Raw genomic sequence first — 22,735 nt, 5'->3', positions numbered from 1 at the left:
CATCCTTGGGGCGCCTCTATATATTAGTTTTGAGAGGATAATAAAAGCATCCTTTCTGTTGAACCATGTATCACAATTAGCTTTGTGACGTAAAATCAATTCAGGTACAATCCACCTTGCATCGTGCTACCTTACTTTAAATCATCATGTAGCACATTCTTTCCACCAGCTAGGCACACGGCATTTGACTGAAATGGATCATTAAGTTAAAAAGAGTTTTATTATAATAGTACAAAAATTGGGTGAAATGAAAATTATGTATAAAAATGAAAGGGTTAGATAGTAGCTGCTTTTTTTTTACATGGTGTCCTTCTTTTCAGCATTGTACACAACAATGTTTTCTTCAGAGATCATGACATTTTCATTGGTAGTGGGTAAGTTTGGCACTCGCTTTCCAGTGATGTCTCGCCACATTTCTCTTGCCATGCTTGCAATGGTATGACGGGCCTCGTATATAGGATAGATGCCAACAGCAAACGTACTTATAAACACCCAAATAATAGAGACAACGACCCATCCAGTAAAGAAAGATTTGGAAAAGACATACTTGGAGAAGAACATGGGTAAGGGCCAAAGAACAAACAGGATCAAAGAGAGCGTTAGACTGGAGATTTTTGCGAAGCGGGAAGATTTGTTCATAGATTCAATTTCTTCCTGAGTATTGACCATCTTTTCATTGTGAGCAGCAGCAGCAGCGTTAGCATGAGGAGATACTTCATTGTTTGCTTCATGGAAATCGCCAGCGACTTGAGTAGAAACATCAGTATCATCCACTACCTCAATTTGACGGGTAGCATCGAAATTAAAGTTGTCAGGCTTTATGAGACTGATGATGACGGTGACAAAAATGGGAGAGATCAATGCAACGAGGTTACCAGACATCATGGGCATGTTTTGAGAAGTAGTCTCGATAGTAATGGTGCCATACATGCTCTTGGTAACAGCCAACCAGGTGCTCACTGCAGCGCAGAAACCAAAAATGGGGGACACGATGGCAGCCAACTTGGATTGCTTGCTCCAGAGCAAAGTCAGTGTTAATGGAACGACTGCAGAAGAAATCAAGACGCCCATCTACAATATGAATAGTAAGCTTTATCATGTCTCACCTGTGGAGATATGTGATGACTTACCAAGGTGTAAAGATAGCCAAGATTGATACCTGTCAAATTGAGTAGAACGGCGAGAACACCCATCAAGATACCAAAGCCAATGACACAAATATGAGAGAAGCGAACGACTTCTTTACCCTTGGCTTCAGGTCTGATGTATGTACGATAGATATCATATGTCAATACAGATGAAACAGCAATCAATTCAGCAGAGGAAGCACTAGTGACAGCCATGAATACGAGTACAAGACAGGCAAATCCGCCAGCTTTGCCCAGAAGAGCAACAGCAACATCAGGCAGAACCAACCCTTGGCTGATAGCAAAGGGAGTCAAATCAATATCAAGGGCTCTGCCGGCTAATCCCATGGTGGTGGCCAATGTGAATGGAATAGCAAACCATGATAAACCGCCAATAAGATAGGCTTTGACAGCGTATTGAGGATGGGCAGCAATGGCTCTTTGCCAGTAAGCCTATATACAATGTTAATGTCGTGCATCTTGTTGGTCATGGCGGACACTTACATTATCAACAAAGACTGTGCCAAAGTTACCAACAATGTTGATAATACCAAAGATGAGAGCTTGGAGGGATGACATGGTGACAAGAGAACCTTGCTCATTGTCAGCAATAGGGTTACGATCGGAAGCAGCTACCAAAAGGTCATACATGGTGCCAATAGATCCAATTTTGGGAGAGCTACCATAGACAGTGAAAACAAATGAAATGATGATAATAAAGATAACTACAGTATGGCTATAGAAGCGTTATGTTAGACATGTATGGTTTCATTCATGACCAAGCGACAACTCACGAGTAATCAGACATGAATGTCGCCTTGATACCACCAAACAAAGTATATACAATGACACCCAGAGGCAGTAAGAAACATACAGCAATTGTGTGCATACCAGTAAGATAGTTGACAACAGCACTACCGCCCAGCAGCAACATGGCAGTGACAATCTATAGTATTAATTTGAAATAAGCTAGTTTGACCTGGCTGATTTGCATTGTTACACTTACAATATTGGTAATCATGGAGAAAGTAAGATAGACAATATGAGCACCTTTTCCGTAACGGGCTAGCACAACTTCCAAGAAAGTATGAGCAGAGGGCGCCTTCTTTTTCAGTTCGATAGCGAGAACGGCAAACAACAACACCTGCACAACAGCGCCAGAGGCGTACCAGATGGGGCCCTGTAATGTCAAGTTTAATGTCAATGCTATGGCATCTCAAGGATAAATCAAACTTACAGAAACACCGTATTTATAAGCGACTTCAGTGCTAGTGAGTAAAGTGGCCTTTATGCATTGTGAATTAGTATTTATGGCTCAAATCAATGCTGTATTTATGCTTACAGCCCATGTCCATGAAGAGACAATGGCACTTGCAACAAGACCTGTTTTTACGGTACGTTGTGCTGTCATGTACATTTCAGATGTTTGAACTTCTTTCAGGTAGCGTTGACAGAGATAGGTAATGCCTGTCATCATAGCAGCAAATAAAGCTCCAAAACTATCAAATACTGCAATCAGTTGGTTGGCATCAAGTGTAGGCTATACTTAAAATTACCCTAATACCACGCCATAACCAGCGCCTATAACAGATCAAACTTTTGTTAACGTCAGAGGATTTGAAGGAATATCGTGTATACTACCTTGATCTAAGATGGCCATTTTTAATAGTGTGTATAATGAGAAAAGTATGCAAGAAAAGTATAATAATGCAACATGGATGAAAACAAGCAGTGTCTTTTTATATGAATTCACTGCAGATGTAATGCAGATCAGATCAGAGGAGCATGGTATTGATTGCTGATATACACAACCGAAAGCATTTGATAATTTGTTTTACTGATACAAACAAAGTCGTTATCTTGAGCAAGAGAGTCTTTGCTAGTGCCAACGATTCATAATTGAATGACTCTGTGATGTACCACTTTTTTTTTCTATCAGTTACACAATAGACAGGTATTCAAGATAAGCTGTATCCAAGTGTGATGCCTGTACGTGAGTGAGTCGCGATGGCTAGCCCAGTTGATAGTCAGCGATAAGATTACCTACAATAGCATGAATCATCTAGGCATTTTGATGAGACACAGACATTGATAAGATAAGTGGCTCCGCTCTTGTTCATGCCAACATGCCTCTCTACACGATGATGACTGATGCGATATTTTCACACCCACATCAGTTGAAAATTACACAAAAAGATAAAATTCTTGACTCTCGTTTCCATGGAACCTATTCATTGACCAAAAGATGTAGATATCATACAAAAGCTCTACAGCTTCTGAACATGTAGATCGGCAAACACATCATCTAAAGTAATCTTATCATAAAAATTGAGCTACCCTGTTAGCATAACAGGTGTGGATGATTTGCCTGGTTGACTATTGTTCGCTCCGTCCGGATGTTCCACAACGTAAGAAAAAAAGTTGCAATGATAACCTTTAGAAAACAAATGAAAGATAATCTTGGTACCTGATTATGATAGAATAGATACTAGATGCAAGCCTGGAAAATATTTGGTATTGTTGAGGCTGCTGTAGAGTTTTAGCGTATTGGCATCAGAATGAGATGCCTCGGCATTGCTCTGATTCATGTTCATTGAATCTGACTTCTTCTGTAGAATTCGTCTGTTTGACAGAGGAAAGTTTTCGCTTGCACAACTCGCAAGTCCCTCAAAGTTGTTTTGGAATTACAATAGAAGGAGGAGTCGTGTATGACAATGATGCTTGATTTGGTATTCAACTGATATGACGGATTCCTGATATCTTCAGCATTGTGAACAGCTTAGTGGTTTGCTGCCTACGTTTCACACAATTTCAATTCATCTCATTTTGCAATTTTAGAGGTTCAATCTCCAATTGGTGTGGCTCGATCGCTGTTCCAGGGTTAAGCATCTAGTGGCACTCGACTATTGTCCTTGAATGAACAAACGAGCCTTTTAACATCAAGTATGGCAATTTTACATTCATTGTTTTTTGTTATGGCAGTTTTGTCCTGTTACCTTAAGCTCCAAGTATATAATTTCATCACATCAAGGATGGCATCACTGCCAACAACGGTCATCAGCCAAAATTTCCTGAAGCTTCGGTAGTTGTTTAGGCACATGCCTTGAATCTTGCGAGCATAATGCCTGGCATCTGCCACCCATCATCGTCATCATTATATATACTAGAAATCAGTATATATATACTGGAAAACTTGAATACAAAAACGTCGTCGTAGCCAATTAGAGATTAAAAGCTCTTCTCCCAAGAACATAACGCATCTAATTCAAGTGATTTCTTGCCTGCTATTTGGCTGTGGATTGAGTGATTTGTGGTTTCTAGGCAACACTTGGTAACATTGACCTTAAGAAGGTTTTACCGTAGCGAAGCAAAGGTGTAAAACTATAGTGTTCAAGCAGCAAATTCGGTTTCATATTTCCATTATTTTCAAGTATATCAACTACAAAACGCGTCAAAATTTGTATGGATTAATCTTACCAAAATCAATATACCTTCTATTCGAATTAGAAGTTGCACAGGCTGCAGAACTGCCCTTCCAGAAGATTTCAGCTATCAAGGGTATGATTTTATGCCGTGTAAATAAAAGTCATAAAGCAAAAATACAACCAAATTGGACAGTTTTCAGGCGTTCATATCTTGGCATGTAGACCTTCCTGAGCCACCGGAATAATGCCAAACAATTGTACTCGAGTAGTAGTAACTTCCTGATACCTTTGCTCAACTTTTTGGGTCAAAAAAAAACATGGCCAAAAATCGACCAAAAAGCATGAGGTACCCCTCATGGTTTTCACCGAAAATCAAACAATCGCGTTTTTTACCTTGAAAATGAAGACTTTTACTATGGTATATCTTGAATCAAAATGTTTCTCTTGATTCAAAGCAGCTTCCGGAATTCCTTTTATGAGGCTTTCATATGTAAAATATGGCTATTTTCGCTAAAAACCTCATTTCAAATTTTACCAAATTGCTCAATAAGCTCATTCAAAATACCTGTTACAATCAGCATCATTAAAAACACCCTGAAAAGCACTTCTAGGATGTATTAAGAAGCGTAGGGTGATCATCACAGTCTATATAGTCAAACGTCGCAAAATAGATTTTAGAAGTCGAAGAATGACAAAATCCGTCCAATCTTGAACAGAAAAATATAAGCTGAGTTTGAATCTATTTTGGCGGCGGCGGCATTGCTGCTGGCTGACCTAAATGCCTTTCTGTTGATGACAATGATGATTGCGATGCTGATTAAATGGGAACCATAGAATTGAAAGGACAATTGCTTGGCTCGAATACTTTTTTAAGAGCTTTTTTTCCTATAAAGATGTCTTTTTCAATGACAATATTTCAAAAAATCGCTGTAGAACTTACACAAGTCCTGTATTTACGCATGGCCAGCTCTATGTCGCCATCTCAAGAGCAACATCAGCAAATGGGCACCTCTCCTCCTGATTCTGATATATTCTTTCTTTTATTATTAATCAACTGTTTAAATTTCATTTGATATACCAGAGTCTTATTATTTCTGTTTTGAAATGTCTTCAGCAAGAGCATTCTATCACTCAAATATCAGCGCATATTTGGTCTGCGTTATACATATTGAAAATGGGAATGATGGATAGTTGACGCACAGATGGACGCCAAAATGAATTGCTTTATCGAAAAACAAATGGATTAATCTTATATTTTTCGAGTAACGTACCATTCAGTGTAGCCTGCAATAATTGCTATCAGCCTGCGAAATGCTTGAATTCAGGAATATTGAAAAGCTTAATTCAAACTTCATTCGCTAGAGCAAGTTTATTAGGAATCTGAATCAGTTAGTAGTAAACGTTCTAATTGTATTACGCTCAGAGATGCTTCGTTCATCTTTGGAGAATGAGATATGCCAAGGTCAAGGTGCTTGATTTCATTATGAAATATATGCGAAGTCTTCATCACCTTAATATCCAATTGAGAGATCTGATTATTCGTCATTGTTTATATTCTTCTCGGCTTTAAAGATTGGATAGTACATATATTGGCCATAAATACTGTTTTGGGTAAATTTAGCGTACTTCTGTGACCAAGCCCCTTTGAATTGCTCTTATAGCCATCTGCTGATATCATACTTTCTTTCGATAGACGAATAGTGCTCGTATGGTCAGCACTGCTGATGCTGCTCTCGTGTGTCTATAAATGACATCCAATGAGTGTGTTGTGACCCACGTTCTTATAATAGCTGTTAATGTATACACAGCACACTTTACCGTCAGATGAGTTGCAGGGGAGGAGAAGGATATTTCTGATTTAGGCAAGGACCCAATAGGGTGAATCAATGTTTTATTATAGCTGCTTTCAAAGGTAATTGCAATGTGTGTTACCATGAATTGCATGCAAAAATGGGAATCTTTTGAGTCATAATTCTACCTGATTTGCCCGCCTCAATGGAACAAGGCCATCGTAAGGTTGGTTCGGACGAAGAAAACGAATGATCATTATACGCTACGTGAGAAAACAAACAATGTAACAAACAAAGGGCTATATGGTAATAATCACAAATCACTTTTATTTGTACATCAACTATGGAAGGATAATCAGTCTCATTTTTTTACTTATTGGATGTTTACTGATAATACATTTCATCTTGACTGCTCCATCTATGTTGCATGTATGGACATCTCCTTTGTGGATGATATTGATGGCGATCATGAAGGATATCGCTATTGCTTCGAGTCAGTGATGAGGGTGCAGCCGCGAGGTTGCTACCACTTTGGCTTCTTCTAATGTATTGATTTTGTCGATCGCCATAATCATACTCTATCTGCTCCTTCTCATCATCATTGTAGAGAGATGAAGCGGAACTGTATAACGTTGATTCTGTCGCCGAGGAGCTGTCTTGATGTCTAACCCTGCTACTGTAGTGAGGTTGATGGTTGTTCTCGAGAGGACAAGAGGATGTCAGATGCACACATATTGAGTATGGCATTGACTGATGGTGTGGCATGGGTGGAAAGTGCATTGGATGAGGTGGAGGTGGAGGTGGACCCATCATGAGATAAGGGTCATAGCAGCCGCCATAAGAGCCATACCAAGGCTGTAGTGGTGGATGAGGAGGGGAGCTCAACATGAATCGATTGTCCGGCAACATCATGGTTGGAAACCCTCTTGCAGTGGCAGTAGTAGCATGAGTTCTATTTTTAAGGTTGCATAAAACTCTTTTGGTACGCTGAGATATAAGCCTGCAACGAGCAAGAAGAGGTAGCTTCTTGTGCTGCGTTTGTTCATTATTGAAGGGATCAAATGGTTGGGCAAGTAGCATTTTTTTTTGTTTTTTTACAATGTAGAATGAAGGGTAAAAAAAAAAAAAAAAAAAAAAAAAAAAAAAAAGAAAGAGAGCATAGAAAATCACACTCTTTTATAGTGTTTTATTTGTTTGTTTTGTTTTCCTAAAGCATTACCAATCCAACCTTGTGTCTAGCAACATCAGGACATTTCCAATTGTACAAATAGTAGTTCAAATAGCCATCGCCATTACCGAATTTTTGTTCTTGGACAAACTTTGCATTGTCCATCAAATCAAGTGTATTTACAACATCAAAATCAGCCTGTAAAGTTGTATTAGATAAGAGCACTTTTATCCACACGAATCAAACTAACCTTTTTAGCCAATACCAAAGCATCACCCACTAATTCATTCAATCTCTTTGTGATGAACTTGTCCTTTTGTACGTCACTTAGTTCATCATCGACTTGCACAGCATAGTAGAACATATAAGCAGCGTTCAATGTCGAGTGTTTGGGATTACCAATGACTGAACTGGGAAGCGAATAGAAGGAGAAGAAGTCGGTGATCTTCTTTTCTGAATCCTCAACAACATAACTCCAAACAACCTTATCATGAGGCAAGATCCAATGTTTGACATCTTCGTCTGTTTCAAAAACAGGAGCGAAATCAAATCTCTGCAGGTATTTGTTCAACAATACACGCACTTGAGATGCATCTTCTGGGCGCATTTCTCTCAATCCAACAGTGCTCGTCTTTTCAGGTACTTTGTAGCTCTTCACCATACGAGAAAGAGTGGATTTTTGGGGAATACGTGAGAAATTGCATTCGACGAGTTTCTTTGGGTTGAGCGATCTATGGTAATAACTGCAATATCATGTGTTTCAGTATGTTTGCGTGAGGTGATTTTTTTTTTCAAACAACACTAACCGACATGTGGAGACAGGCTTGGGAAGAACGGCACCGGCAGTATAAGTAGCTTGGAACACGCCTTCAAGATGACTTCTACGGGTAATTTCCTTGATAAGAACAGGAGCTAAACGCTTTGATCTGAGCTTCTTATGAACACACAAAAAGTTGATTTCTGTCAATTTGTGGACACTATAGAACAAGAATTAGAACAATGAAATGAGTCTGATTTGGATGTAATATTTACACATCATATGTTCTCATTGCAACGGGAACACCACTGATGAAAGCGACCAATTTCTTATTGGAGGCAACACGGACACCAATTAACCATGATTTCTTTTGGTTGGGAGGCAAAAGAGCCCTTTTATCAACAGTGTTAGTATGGATCACCCCACTCCTTTTGTCTCTTGCCAATACGTTACCATTTCAAGAACTCTGCAGAATAATCAAATCTGAATTGCGCATCGTCGTCTTCGACATAGTTCATGGTCAACAGTTCATACAACTCCTTGACTTGCTTGTCATCCTCCATATCAATCTCACAAAACTCAAACTCCTTGGGCAAAGGGATAGGCTCTTTTCTAATTTGGTCGTAGGGAGTGTCAGGTTCAACGGGTCCTGATTCAGCAATGTTTTCATCTGCCCAGTTTCGCATTAGAACCAAGGTACCAGCACATTCACTCACAAAACTTACCATAGCGAGGCACAGGTTGAGTCTTCCAAAATTGATGATCTCCCATATCCTTTTTACCACTAGTCTTGACCTTACCAGCTCTTTCCAGTAAGGCCATGCTCTCCATCATTTGTCGAAGTTGTGCCTTCATGGCTTCGGTTTGTTCAGCTTCGTTGCTTCCACTGGCAGCGACAGCAGCAGATGGATTCTTCATCAATTGCTTGACCTTCTTGCTGGAAACAAGCTTATCGACTTTCTTTGCGAGATCTTGCAACTCTTTCTCGGTAGGTTGTTTATCGTCAGACATTACTGTAAAGTTATTGGAAACACGTAAGAGAAGAGAATCAACCGAGAAAAAATGTGTTGGGATGCCATTGCATTCAGGCATTTGAAACTCCATATCATTGAAATGTGACTCCTTGGAAGGCCAAAGAATCACTAAAGAGTAGCCTTGAGATCAATAAGTGTCCTGGAAATGATATCATCATCGTGGCATGCATCGGGAACACAGGCAGGAAATGCAAAGCAATATCTTTGGAGGGCTTATTATTAATCAAGATGCACAGATCTATTGGTGTTAAAATGTAGTATGGCTAATCTTTGATCCTTCGTAGACGATGATTGTATCTCGGACCAAAATTCATTTTAAAACAGGCTGCTCAGCACATCCGGTAAATAGTTCATTCATCGTTGCTAGGGCAGCATTAGTAAGCAGGGATATGCACAGATATTGCCATTTTGGATTGGCAATGTAGAGCTTACAACAGTAAAAAGGTGGATCGACATTCATTAGCTTTATTTGCTGCGCAGATTCCATGGAAAGACTTGATCCATGTCAATATTGCGGTACAATGCCCAATTTGAGTAGCGGCGACCCTGTTCAATAGCATTAAATCGCTCAAGAAACAGGCCACTTTTTTAGACAAATCGTTTATTACTGCAGCCGGACCGGACCCAACCCATAAATGTGAATAGAATACCCTGGAGAAGGAGGGGTTTAAGGTGCGGAGAAACACTATAAAAGCTCTAAAGGGCTCATACATTTCATGCTTTTCCTTTTTTCATACTTTTTCTTAATAAAAAATTACACAACACAATGTCTGGAAAGAACTTAACAGCAGAACAAGAGAAAACTAGTGAGAGAATCATGTTGGAGAGTGGTCTTAAGGGTGCTGCCATTGGTCTTGGTATTGGTGCCCTTGCTACTGTCATGACATTTCGCAGATCTCCCGAATTCAGAGCATTGAGCAGACCTCTGCAATCATTGATGACTGTCTCAAGTAATGTATTGTGTACAGGTGTCTGTTGCATCAACAATACTAACATCTGCTTATAGCCACTACCGCTGGTTTCCTATTTGCATCTGATAAAGCTGTTACAGAATATGAGAACCGTGAGCTTGGTTATACTGACGAGGAAATGATCGGTCAGCTAGGACAACAACGTATTCCCGATGAGCATTTGTCTACTATCGACAGATCATTACGTTATCTTAACGACAATCGTTGGTCATTTATCGGTAAGTTGATTATTTTAGCGTTGATTGCGAGTATATGTGTGTGTGATGTGCGATTATTGATGTAATCATGATCTAGGCTTTTCATGGGCTGCATCTATGGTTGGTGCTCTCGGCTATAGTTTCTCCAATAAGTATCTTACAACCCAACAAAAGGTTGTTCAAGCACGTATGTATGCTCAAGCCGTTACCATTGCTGTTTTGATGGCCTCTGCTGGTTTGTCTATCTATGTTGGCGATGATGACAAACCCCGTAAAGAGCAACCTGATGCTCAATTAAGAGCTGTTCTTTCTCTCCCTGAATCCATTTCACCAAAGTCTGAGTCCAAGATGGTGAAGCAAACCTCATCAGAATAGATGATTCATATTCACACTGTATTTCCTCTTTTCTGTCGCTCTTTTTTTTATATATTTTACATAGACCCATTCAAAAAAAAAATCAATAAAATTGAACAGCGGAATCAGCCGCCTGAAACCAAATACCTCTTTTTGCCTTGAACAGCCATTCCGATTTGGTATGTCAAACGTCGTAGGGATGCTTTGCTATAATACTCCCAAATGCGATTGCTCTGTTGTTGGCCAGCAATGTCATGTAATGATTCTGCTCTTATGGCACATGGCTTTCATCTTGCAGAATCTCGACATTAATCTTTGTAATGCCAACATCTGGCTCCGTCTCCCATTGTTGTGCGACAGCTTTTCCAAGACCAGCGCAGCTTCCTCGCTCCAGCAGGCAATGTCTAGCCTCATCATGGTCACAAAAGACCTCTCCTGTACGTCATCAGACGAGAAAAAGATTTTTTGATGTGTCTGTCTATTCAATTTGAAGGCAACATTGTGTGTCTGCTTCAAAGAAAATCAGCAGAGCGCGCGTAAAAGCAGTTTTCTTCTTTTTTCCCTACTATATTCACTAAATTGAGCTTGCAATCATGTTTTGTGCTAGTAAGTCATAATTGACATTGAACCAACTGGATCCTCATATCATCATTTAGTTTCTGGAGAGGCACCTAAACACCCTGTCGTCTCGGTGAAGTCTGGAAGCATATTTGAAAAGAGTTTGATTGAGAAATACATTGCTGAAAATGGCAGAGATCCCACCAACAATGAAGAAATGACTGCAGATGATTTAATCGAAATCAAGTCAAGTAAGTTGATCTGTCAATTGTACATCTGTTACGCGTTGTTTAATAGCCATTATTAGCTCCCGAGACCGTAAAGCCTCGTCCCCCTAAGTTGTCTTCTGTTCCTTCTATCTTGTCTTCGCTTCAAGATGAATGGGATAGTGTCATGCTCGAATCCTTCACTCTGAAACAACAATATCAACAAGTGCGTCAAGAACTATCCCATGCTTTGTATCAAAATGATGCTGCCACCAGAGTCATTGCTCGTTTGAAGAAGGAGCGTGATTCTGCCAGAGAGTAAGAGCTTCCTATCATTATGTATATAACAATCAACTAACTTGTAGTTTAGAGCACTCGCCAATGTCACAGCTCATTTGGGTGCCAGTGCTCCTGCTGCTGCTCCTGCTGCTCCTGCTGCTGAGGAATCAATGGATGTTGATGCTGGTGCATTCCCTGAAGAAGTCGTTGAGAAGATGGATAAGACTAGCGCCGAGTACGAAAACAATGTCATTCTTGTTAATTCATTCCATATCTAACTTTTGCTGTATAGGCTTTCTGCTAATCGTCGTAACAAGAAGAAGCCTCCAGTAGAATTCGCATCAATTGATTCAGTCAAAGGCTATACAAATATTTCTACTATTCCCTCGCTTCATTCAGCTCGTTCAGCCGGTATCACAGCAATGGACGTCAATGGCGATTTCATTTTGACAGGTGGTAACGACAAACATGTTCAAGTATACAACAAAGCAGAAGACAAGGTGGTTGCCAACCTTGCTGGCCACACAAAGAAAGTTACCGCTGTCAAATATAGAGGCCATGCCACACCTGATGATATCTGTTTGAGTGCCAGTGCTGATAAGCATGTTCGTGTTTGGGTTGCTGATGAAAAGAAGGGTTACAAGCTGGGTCACAACATCAATGCTCACAAGAGTGATGCCACAGACATTGATGTGCATCCCAGCAAAGATTACTTTGTCAGTGCAGGTTTGGATAGCAAATGGTCATTCTACGATTTCGAGACTGCAAAGCCAATTGTGGAGACATACAACACTGAAGGTGAAAATGGCTATACTACAATTGCATTCCATCCTGATGGTATGATCCTTGGTGCTGGTACTACAGACTCTGTGGTTCAAATCTGGGATGTCAAATCTCAAAAGATTGCTGCCAACTTCGGCGATCATGCTGGAAAGATCAATGCTCTCGCTTTTTCAGAAAATGGTTATATTTTGGCTACTGCCTCAGAGGATAATCTCGTCAAGATCTGGGATCTTCGTAAGTTGAGCAACACAAAGACATTCACTCTGGACGAAGGTTATAAGGTCGAATCTCTTGCTTTTGATGATTACGGGCAATACCTTGCTATTGGTGGTAATGATGTTCGTGTCTTAAGAGCCAAGGATGGTTCTTCTATTGCTACTTTCAGCGATAACACTGCTGCTATCACTGGCTTACATTGGAATCCTCTCGCACAAGGTTTAATCACCTCTAGTTTAGATCGCAATGTTCGCTCTTACGGTGCTGCTGCTTAACTTGCTTGTTATTGAAAATAAAAATGATTCGTATATAAATAATGATTACAACAAAATTCGCTTTCAGTCAGTCTCAAAACTCAATTTCAACAACCTGCTTCTTTTTAGACTAGCTGATTGTTTCATCGTTTGAATTCTTTGCTTGTCTGAACACTCACTCATCAAAGTACATCTCTAGTGCCAGCTATTGTTACAATAAACTACTTGATACATACGCCTGCTATTTCTATTGGCATGTGCACTTGGTGAATGGAGTCTTTCCACTCTAAAACGATTGACAATAATGCAAGGATGTTTGTACTGTTATAACGATTACACTAGTAAAACGCGAAACATTGTTGATTTATTGCCATAACGCAGTGCTGATGCAATTTCATTCATGTACGATGGATTGGTATAATGCTGGTAACAGGTAATAATCGCATAACACTGTAATGTTTAAGTCTTCTGAATTATTCATGAAAAGTGTTATGTCAAAATACAATGTAAAATTGAATCTGCCAAAGAATTACACTTTTATTGAGAATGCATCCCAAGGATGCATTTATATACTTTCCATTATGCTAGGGTTTACAGCATGATGATGAACTATAATACAAATAGGTTTACTATCTACCCAACAATTGATTTGTAAATTATGATTAGCATGATTTACCCAAAGGACCTAAGAATAGCCTAAAACCTTTAGTGTGAGACCTTGCTATGACATTTGATATAACAAAAAGGTTCTTAGTCGTAATGCGAATCATGGATAAGTAAACGAATATTTGGCAACAGGATCAATTCAGCCAGTTATTACGACACTCTAGTATCTTTAAATTCTAATCACAATAAAACGAATTGATAACAATGACGTTGAATCAGTTGTCAACAATTTCTGAACTATACAGATTAACACATCAATTACTATGCTTCCTTTTTATTACAACATGATGATGCCTTCTTTTCGTACGATATGAATCAAAATTGGGTCTACCTCATATATAGACAGTTGATATTCTAGCAATGCACACGTTGGCAATCAATTGTCTTGAAATACTTGTTATCTAGTAGGCCAACCTACAAATGGCCTGCCTTGTTGAGGCTTATTATTACCTCAAGAAAACTCCAAAAACCAACATTTCACCGAACTTAACCCCAAAAAGGAAATATTTTTAAACCAAGCAACTAAATTCAAACTCCTATATCCAACTCCGTTACAATTTGGAACACCGCTACTGCCAAGATGACGATGACGCAAGCCAAATTTGCGTAGCTAGCATGGTTATTGAGAAATTGGTGATTTTAGAAATTGGTGTATTTTGAGTAGATGCTACTAATAAAACTTTTTGGATTACCATATAAATGTATACTTTATATATAGTGAACGTTGTAGAGGGTAATTTGTCTGACTAGGCAATGCTTCATGTGGGGTTATAGATGGTAATGTGGATGAGTACTGAGGAAAAATAAAGAAAATGGTCAATTTTCAAGGAGCTGTACCGCTGGGTTTTATTAAGTGAACGAAAGCTTCAAGCTTAGTAGCTTCTGCTTCTCTTTCAATTTTCTATACGGTGGTATAGTTTTTATAGAGAAACAAAAAAAAGTTCAAAATCCTCTGCTTGTAGCTCGTAAAATATATGATTTTGAGCAAATTTATGAAGGGAACGTACGTCTGGTACTTAAAACCCTTATGTTATAATGGATATAACATAGAGCTATCGAATGGTCTTTGATTTGCGCGAATCCAGTGAGTATTTGTCGAGATATGGTAAAAAAGGGGTATCATGCAAAATCATGAACTTTTGTTCAAAATCTACGCGTGATAGCAAGCAAAAGATCTGGTGACGATTTTTTAGTCTGGACAAGATTGTCAATATTTCATGATAGAGTTATGCCAGAGCTTCAAGCAATAGCTCATTCGATAGAAATTTTTTTGGTCTACAATTTGTTATTTAGACCTGAAGAACAAAATAGGAAATGTTATTATGCTAGAATCTTCTTGAAGCTTTATTTCGAGCGATTTCAAAGAATATATAAAGACAATCAAAATCTAATCTATATCATTAATCGAGTTAAGCTCGGTCAAAAAAATAAAGAAGGGTGGGCAAATAAAGAAAACAATGAAGAGAAGGGTGGGATAATAACATTTCCTATTTTGTTCTTCAGGTCTAAATAACAATTCTAGGTCGAAAGAAATTTCTCGCAAGAATTTCTTGAGACTGTCAGAACAAAATAGGAAATGTTATTATGCTAATCCAGAGTACCAAAGGAGTCATTTGCATCAAAGAATTCATCCTGGCTAGACAGAACCGTAGAGGTGAAGTCCACTTGCGCCATTTGGTTACGTTGGTAATGACGAACAAAGGTCTCCGAAGAAGCCCAGTTTCCAAGAGCCACGATATTATCCCGGGAGATACCACTATCTAAGGCGCGAGAGGAAGCCAGAGAACGAACAGAAACATTTGATTCAGACGTGCAAAGTTGAATGAACTCTCTATGCAACCATGACGGGATGGCTGATGACGAGAGAGGTTGATTAATGAGATGGGACTTAACAAAGAGCTGTGAACCAGAAGGGCGAGAGGCCAGACCAGGATGGTCTCGAAGAGCCTTGAAACATTGTACCGGACACAGTTCGATATCGGATGCATGAGGATGGACCGTAAAGGGCTTGATGATGCGTCGTTTACCTCTAGTTTCTTTGGGAGCGACGGCGTGGAAAGAGAGGCAACCAGTATCCGTAATGGAACATGATGCAAAAGGAATACGAGCCAAATTCGAAGGACGTAGGAAAGCTGCCATTGTTAGAAGGAACGCCAATTTCTGTTGTAACCGTTTGATGGAAGTGGTCGTTCGAGAAGGGATAGATTGATCGAAGGCAACTGCTGGAGTAATGTCAATAGTGGGCCGATGGATGTTGACAGGAGATGCCTCTCTCATCATGGAATCTATGATGTAGTTGTTAATAATATTACATTCTCGAATACCGTTACGGCCCTCATGAAGATGAGATACTGCCGCTCGTAGCGTTTTGAGTGCCGAGGCTTGTAGATTATGACGAGTTCTCATGTCAGCCAAGAAGTTGACTAGTTGTGCCGGTGTAAATGTCGTAAAGGGAACGTTGTGCTGCATAGCCCATTCCAGGAAGCGTAATTGATTCTTGCGATATCCCAAGTTGGTACCAGTAGGGGCCAGTCGCTGTTGTAGCATGTCCCCAACCGCTTGTGCATTGAGGCCTGTCTTCACCAATTGTTCCCGGATAATAGCCACACGGAGAGCATCCAATTCTGATGTAGTAACGGATGGGGCGTCCTGGGGGAGGTTGTTTGTACCGCTTGTGGTAACAGCATCCATGGGGGAGATAGAGCCATTCGTTGAACCTTAGGGAACCAGAGAGCACTGGGCCAGTAGGGCACCACCAGAGTCACCAACGGAAGACGTTCCTGTCTGATCTTGTTCAAAACCCGTGAGATGAGATTCCAGGGAGGATTTGCGTAGGGATTCTGGAAGTGGGTCCATGGGAAGGACAGAGCATCCGTGTAGAGAGCTTCCGGATCCGACATCCACGACACGTAGTTTGGTAATAACTTTGTCGTCCTGTCTGCGAAGAGATCTATACTGAATGGGCCCCAGTGTTGTTGAATCTGTTGAAATACTTGCGGTCGGATCATCCATTGATTCTTGAAAAACTGACGGCGAGACTCGAAGTCGGCTATCTTGTTCTGTAGGCCTTGTATGTGTTGCGCTTGAATCATGATCTTGTGTTGAAGACACCATGTTCAAACCTCTGTAGCCAGTTCTAGTAAAGGAAGAGAACGAGTGCCACCTTGTTTGTTGATATAAGATAGGCTGGTGGTGTTGTCCGTGCGTATCAACACTGTTGAGTTCGGTGGAGGATGAAATGTCTTGAGAGCCAAATGGGCTGCTTTCAACTCTCGCCAATTGATCGACTGTGCTGCCTCCTGCGCGGTCTAATAGCCGTGTGCACGGTGATGTTTCCAGGAGCATCCCCATCCCGTATTGCTGGCATCCACAAACATGGTTTGGTTGGGTGTAGAGGGAAGCAGAGACCGACCGTCCCATTTGCTGATGTTCTGATACCGCCACTGTAGTTCCTCCAAGCTCGCTTGGTCTAGAGGCCGAGGTTTGTCCCAATCCATATCTGACCGCACCGTCTGGTTCTTGTAGTAAAGAAGGTGACGAGTATACAGGCGAGCTGGAAATATCGCAAACGCTGCTGATTGTATTCGCATGGTCAAGCTGTGTATGACTCTGGGAGACTGACGGTGAGGCTTGTCCAGAACCTGCTTGATGGATCGACGAATATCCCTCAGTTTGCTTGCTGGTAGAATTGCCGTCATAGACCGGGTATTCAAGACAAAGCCTAGGTGTTCGAGTTGTTGTGTAGGAGTAAGAACTGACTTCTTGTAGTTGATGAGCCATCCAAGGTCTTCTAAGAGAGATACCACCTGACGAGTCTGAGCCTCTACCTGCTGTCTTGAGTTGGCAATCAAAAGCCAGTCGTCTAAGTATGTTGAGATCCTGAAGCCGCGAGAGCGCAAGTGTTCTAAGATGGGCCTGCAGACTTTGGTGAACACAAAGGGGCTGGAAGACAAACCAAAGGCGGTCGTACAGTACTGGTAGACTTGAATTCTCCATTTGAGACGTAAGAAGCGTCGGGACTCTGGATGGAGACATACATAGAGAAATGCATCTGACAGATCGATTGAAACTAGGTAATCGTTCGGTTTGATCATTAACGATACTTCCTTGATGGTTTCCATTTTGAAGTGAGGAGCCTCGAGAAACTGGTTGAGCCGTTTGAGGTTGAAGACCGGGCGGACACCACCATTCTTCTTTGGGATCACGAACATGGAGCTGTAGAAGCCTGGTTGCTGTTGCACTTGTTGAGGCGAGACCGGTTCGATTGCTGATTTGGCTAGGAGATCTTGAATTGCTTGGTTGATAAGGGTTGCTTGTTCTGCTGAAAAGGGAGTGATGGATGTTGGTGTGGTAGTTGTTGGCGGTGTTGTGTGGAATGGAATGTAGTAACCGTGTTGAACAGTGTTTAAAACGAATGAATTTTTGGTGATATTGGTCCAGTGTTGAAAGTACTTGCTGAGCCGACTTCCTACTGGGTCGGATGTGGATGGTGTTGCTGTTGTTGCTGTTACTGACGAAAAGGGTTGTTGTTTTTCTTGTTTTGCTGGAAACTGTTGTTGTTGTTGTTGGTCTTGCTGTTGTGGTTGTTGTTGGCATTGTTGTTGTAGCTGTTGTTGTTGTTGAAGTTGCTGTAGTTGTTGGTGTTGTTGTTGAAACCACCCTGCTGCGAGGGTGGACCTGATCGAAAAAACGATGGGTCTAGTCCATTAGAAGAAGAACCAGAGTTAGAAGGGTTACGCGCAAAGCGACGTGGCTTACGAGTTACAGTAGCCTCACGAGTTGCCTTCATAGCAGCATGTTGTTGAACAAGAGTTTGCTGGAACTCATTCAAGGGAAGAGTATAATTGACTTCAGAAGTGTTGTTCAAACGGTAGGGGGGGTTGTGAGCACGAAGGGCAATATTAGTACGCTGTTGAGTCATCATGGAGCAAACATGTAAGAGGAGACGACGAGTGTCCCGTAGCATGACACTGTAACGTTCCATGTTGGGATTGCCGCTTTCATATGTAAACATCTCGTTAGTAAGGATGTCCAATGGACGGAAAGCGGCCGACAAGAGGTACTGGAGTTGTTTGATAGCAGTATCCTGGTACTTCTGTCCACGATTCATCAGACGTTCAGCTGAAGGAATGGTATTGGGGGCGTTATAATCAAGATGGGCCATAGGAGGGTAGGCTTCAATAATAGCCTTGCGTTCAGATTCAGGTAAAGGCTTGGCATTGTGGATAGGTGTATCCAACTACATGAGTTCCATTAAGGCATCGGAGGGAGACCAATCGTAGTGGGGCGAGTCTCGACAGAGTGAATGTGAGGTACGGCAGCACTTGCACCTGGCTGCATCGGAGTAGGCATTGCAGTGTCATCGGCTGACTGCATTGGTGTGGGGCCTGAAGTTGTTTCAATTTGGGCTTGAAGTGTGGCCAGTTGTTGTTGGAGGGCTAAGACTTGTTCCTCGAGTGTAGACATGATTGAAATGTGAATAAATTTGTGAAATTTGAGACTTTATAAACTAAAATTAACGGAAAAAAAGAATAAAGAAACAGTAATGTCAACTTGATAAAGGTATGTTTTATTATCAAACTGACAGGTGTAAAGTAAACTGAAGTCTCTCTACTGGCCAGGTAGATGATCCTTCTTATATACTATAACAATGGATAAAAGTTCTATTAATTAGATTAACAAATAAGTCAACTCAGATCAACTAATGTCTAATCATGCTAAAAGACAACTCCAGCAAGCTAATCATGATTTAGCTCTATCTGGATGAATAATTAGACTCTCATCCGAAGTACCCTGATCTATCCTTTCTATAAGGATAATTAATATCGATCTAGTAGCATGTATCCGATAGGTACAGTCTTCTTAGTCTATATTAATAGTACATATCTGAGTGTATATCGCTAAGCATACATCTTTAGCATGTATCTGGATATATGGCATGTCTATAGCATATCGTATGCATGTCTATAGCATGTCTATAGCATGTCTCATATATAGTACAAGTCTGTAGTACATAATAAAGTATCTGTAGCTAGTATCACGGATATAAGCATGTGTCTTATAGCGTGGATCATGAAGTGCACATCTGAAGCAACAAGCTCATATTGCATTAATCTTGGTGCCTATCCAGATATGGTAAACATCCGTAGTCAATGTCGGAATACAAATATAAGTCTATAGTGCCATCCATGTCCGTGGTGCCATCTATAGCCTATATCTTATATAGTATGAATCTTATAGTACTAGCGTATCTGAAGTCCATATCTTCTTATAGTATAAATCGATATCGTACATCTAATCCAGTGTACATACAGTTTATATCTAAATTTGGTAACTGGAGGAACTGTCGGAATGCAGATCATAGTGGACGTATTCCACACTATATATTATCTGTGGATCTGATTCTTATGTAATGCTCTACATCCATATACACGTAGCTATTTCATATACGGGCTAAGAGCATACTGGTGTTTCTTCTTTTTAGCCCTTAGTGTCCCTTGATACAGCAAAATATGAATGCATTTGAGCTGCGTTTTCTCGCGTCCAAGGCCGTTTTAGATTGTCAAAATAGGACCAAACACTTGCTCTCGTCTGGCAGTTACTTCCTGATACCTTTGCTCAACTTTTTGGGGATCAAAAAAACATGAACAAAATCCGATCAAAAAGCATGAGGTACCCCTCATGGTTTTCATCAAAAACCAAACGATCGCGTTTTTCACCCTGAAAATGGAGACTTTTACTATGGTATATTTTGAATCAAAATGTTTCTATCGATCCAAAGCGACCTTTGAAATCATCTTTGTGGGACTTTGATATGTAAAATTTCGACATTTTGGCCAGAAACCTCTTTTCATATTTTCATAAATCATTTGTTAAGTTTATTCAAATCATCTATTTTACTTAGTACCATTGGATGCACCTTGAAAAGTACTCCAAGAAAGCTTAAGGAAGCATGGGGTGATCATCATATTTTACTTAGTCGAATCTGCAAAAATAGCTTAATCGAATTCAAAATCATCAAGATTTGTCCAATCTGGAACAAACTATGATTCTGGATTTGAATTAATTTTGGCTTGTGGGGCCAGCTGTCAAACTCAACGCCCTTTTCATACTGCAATACAGTATTAAATGCTCTTGAAGCGTATGAAAAGTAGGTGGTAGGCCATAAAGCTATCGTTTATAATGATATCTTATTGCATTCTATATCGTTCATAATGGCATCGTCTTGCATTCTATATTTAATAACGTTAGTCTGGATATTGACGATTCATGGGCTGCGTAAGATGTCTGCAGTAAGTAGTGAAATCTCTAAGGCTCCAAGACGTTGTTCAAATAAAACATTGACAGTATTGAGCAGAGGAAAGAGGGTAGAACTAACAGTGGTTTTTGTTGATTGATTGTAAAATCATTATTCTCATATGAGCCAGGCCTGACAGATGCCTTGAAACTCAGGTTCCATATTAGGGTTGTAAAGTGTCTAAGGACTGAACATTTATTATGTTGTGATGATATTAATTCTCGATTCAGGGCAACTTCTGAAACTATGTTGGTGAGACCTTGATATATAAAATCTCGACATTTTCGCCAAAAACGTCATTTCATAATTTCAGAAATTGCTCAACAAGTTCAATCAAAATATCTATTATACCCAACACAGTTGGATGCGCATTGAAAAGTTCTTCTAGATATCTTAAGGCTGTAAAGGATGATCACTACAACTTTCATAGTCGAATCTCGTAAAATAAGTCGATCGAGTTGCAAAAGGATCAAAAATCAACGAATCGTGACAGAAAGTCGAGCGGGATTGTAATCCGTTTTGGCTGGCTAAAAGAAGACTCTCCTTGATTGCTCAAAGCCCTATAATATAACAGCAATGATACCCACAGAAACGATTATAGAGAAAGCGAGACTCCTTCTCAAATGGATAGCGTACGCAACGTGAGACCCAAAAAGGACAGGCTGGTGACGTAGGAGGAGCGTAACATGATCCAAAGAAACAGAATAGCACACAGATAAAACTGATATTGCAGGTGAAGTTTAATTCAGAAACCTCTTTCTTTTGGAAATCCCACGGCCTTGTTTGATGAATTTCGCGATGTGTACTTTACTTAGAACCCTGAAAATAGTACCATTGGATTCCTCAAGCGATTTGCTTTCGAATGATGTACATACTTTCTAATAAAATATCCTCTCTTTGACCACAAATTGGCCATTTACTTGCTTATCTCTCTTCGATTCATGTCCTTTTGTTTACTTTACAAGTGATTTTTTTAAAGCTCAATTTTGCTTAGCAAATGAATTATTTTGATCTTGCATAATCCGAGTACCTTCTAAAAGAGGACGATTCCTAAAAAAAAATGATATGAAATGTGTTGACTCTTTATGAGATGCATGCTCTTGGCATAAGAACTAAAAACAGGTTGCAGGAATGATACACAAGAATGACCAACTCATTATGTAAATGTGGGCATATTGATGATATCTAGTAGCGCAAACACTTGATTGACATTATTGACTGCAACCATGATAGCTGGAAACAAGATGACTTGCACTGGTTCGAAAACAATTCATTATTTTCCATTCCATGGAGATAGCCGCAGTAATATTCATATGATACTCTTGCTTTCCGAGGTGTACGCTTGTCTCTTAATCCAGAATCAATTGTTGCACTGGCTCCAAGATGATGTAAGCAACAAGTAAGCCAACCTTATCATCCTGTATTGCCCAATTAGATGGAAAGTTTATGGCGAATACAAATAACAGAAGAGAAGGATCGGGAACTGTGTGATTTTGGAGAGAGAAATTAAGGGGAGGTAGAGAAAGATTACTTAATCAAGCAACCAGCTGCATTTGTTTCAGTGTCAAATGACATTTTTTGTTTACTTTCTGATGAGGCTGAGCCCGTGAGAAGTTGTCTGTTAATTACATCTAGGGAGAGATGGGGGAACTC

At 40.1% G+C, this 22,735-nt stretch overlaps 8 protein-coding genes across 8 annotated transcripts; 2 read left to right on the top strand and 6 right to left on the bottom strand.

The window, feature by feature from the left end:
- Nucleotides 1-297: 297 nt before the first annotated feature.
- On the bottom strand, nt 298-2,787 carry ATC70_002233 (uncharacterized protein; the record flags this gene model as incomplete). The annotated part of the gene is made up of 9 exons (XM_064821612.1): nt 298-1,071; nt 1,131-1,580; nt 1,632-1,863; nt 1,922-2,073; nt 2,134-2,307; nt 2,365-2,412; nt 2,470-2,626; nt 2,684-2,708; nt 2,769-2,787. The coding sequence occupies 9 exons, from the start codon at nt 2,785-2,787 to the stop codon at nt 298-300; spliced, it is 2,031 nt and encodes a 676-aa protein (XP_064681298.1).
- A 3,939-nt stretch (nt 2,788-6,726) lies between these two features.
- ATC70_002232 (uncharacterized protein) lies at nt 6,727-7,422 on the bottom strand (the record flags this gene model as incomplete). Its single annotated transcript, XM_064821611.1, has 1 exon — nt 6,727-7,422. The coding sequence occupies one exon, from the start codon at nt 7,420-7,422 to the stop codon at nt 6,727-6,729; it is 696 nt and encodes a 231-aa protein (XP_064681297.1).
- A 127-nt stretch (nt 7,423-7,549) lies between these two features.
- Nucleotides 7,550-9,278, bottom strand: ATC70_002231 (uncharacterized protein; the record flags this gene model as incomplete). The annotated part of the gene is made up of 6 exons (XM_064821610.1): nt 7,550-7,708; nt 7,761-8,253; nt 8,317-8,487; nt 8,543-8,659; nt 8,721-8,937; nt 8,993-9,278. 6 exons carry the CDS (start codon nt 9,276-9,278, stop codon nt 7,550-7,552), a joined length of 1,443 nt encoding a protein of 480 aa, XP_064681296.1.
- A 789-nt stretch (nt 9,279-10,067) lies between these two features.
- On the top strand, nt 10,068-10,844 carry ATC70_002230 (uncharacterized protein; the record flags this gene model as incomplete). Its single annotated transcript, XM_064821609.1, has 3 exons — nt 10,068-10,251; nt 10,308-10,490; nt 10,567-10,844. The coding sequence occupies 3 exons, from the start codon at nt 10,068-10,070 to the stop codon at nt 10,842-10,844; spliced, it is 645 nt and encodes a 214-aa protein (XP_064681295.1).
- Nucleotides 10,845-11,416: 572 nt separating this feature from the next.
- Nucleotides 11,417-13,140, top strand: ATC70_002229 (uncharacterized protein; the record flags this gene model as incomplete). The annotated part of the gene is made up of 5 exons (XM_064821608.1): nt 11,417-11,429; nt 11,480-11,632; nt 11,689-11,905; nt 11,958-12,101; nt 12,159-13,140. 5 exons carry the CDS (start codon nt 11,417-11,419, stop codon nt 13,138-13,140), a joined length of 1,509 nt encoding a protein of 502 aa, XP_064681294.1.
- Nucleotides 13,141-15,372: 2,232 nt separating this feature from the next.
- ATC70_002228 (uncharacterized protein) lies at nt 15,373-16,476 on the bottom strand (the record flags this gene model as incomplete). The annotated part of the gene is made up of 1 exon (XM_064821607.1): nt 15,373-16,476. One exon carries the CDS (start codon nt 16,474-16,476, stop codon nt 15,373-15,375), a length of 1,104 nt encoding a protein of 367 aa, XP_064681293.1.
- Nucleotides 16,477-16,503: 27 nt separating this feature from the next.
- CRP79_1 (poly(A) binding protein Crp79) lies at nt 16,504-16,899 on the bottom strand (the record flags this gene model as incomplete). The annotated part of the gene is made up of 1 exon (XM_064821606.1): nt 16,504-16,899. One exon carries the CDS (start codon nt 16,897-16,899, stop codon nt 16,504-16,506), a length of 396 nt encoding a protein of 131 aa, XP_064681292.1.
- Nucleotides 16,900-17,093: 194 nt separating this feature from the next.
- Nucleotides 17,094-19,251, bottom strand: GSP1 (GTP-binding nuclear protein gsp1/Ran; the record flags this gene model as incomplete). The annotated part of the gene is made up of 3 exons (XM_064821605.1): nt 17,094-18,253; nt 18,301-19,024; nt 19,084-19,251. 3 exons carry the CDS (start codon nt 19,249-19,251, stop codon nt 17,094-17,096), a joined length of 2,052 nt encoding a protein of 683 aa, XP_064681291.1.
- Between the last annotated feature and the right edge of the window lie 3,484 nt (nt 19,252-22,735).

Source organism: Mucor velutinosus (genome assembly GCF_035048745.1).
Source record: "Mucor velutinosus strain NIH1002 chromosome Unknown tig00000093, whole genome shotgun sequence".
Lineage (NCBI taxonomy): Eukaryota > Fungi > Mucoromycota > Mucoromycetes > Mucorales > Mucoraceae > Mucor > Mucor velutinosus.
Note: the sequence above shows the minus strand (reverse complement) of the source record. Positions and strands in the feature narration are given on the sequence as shown.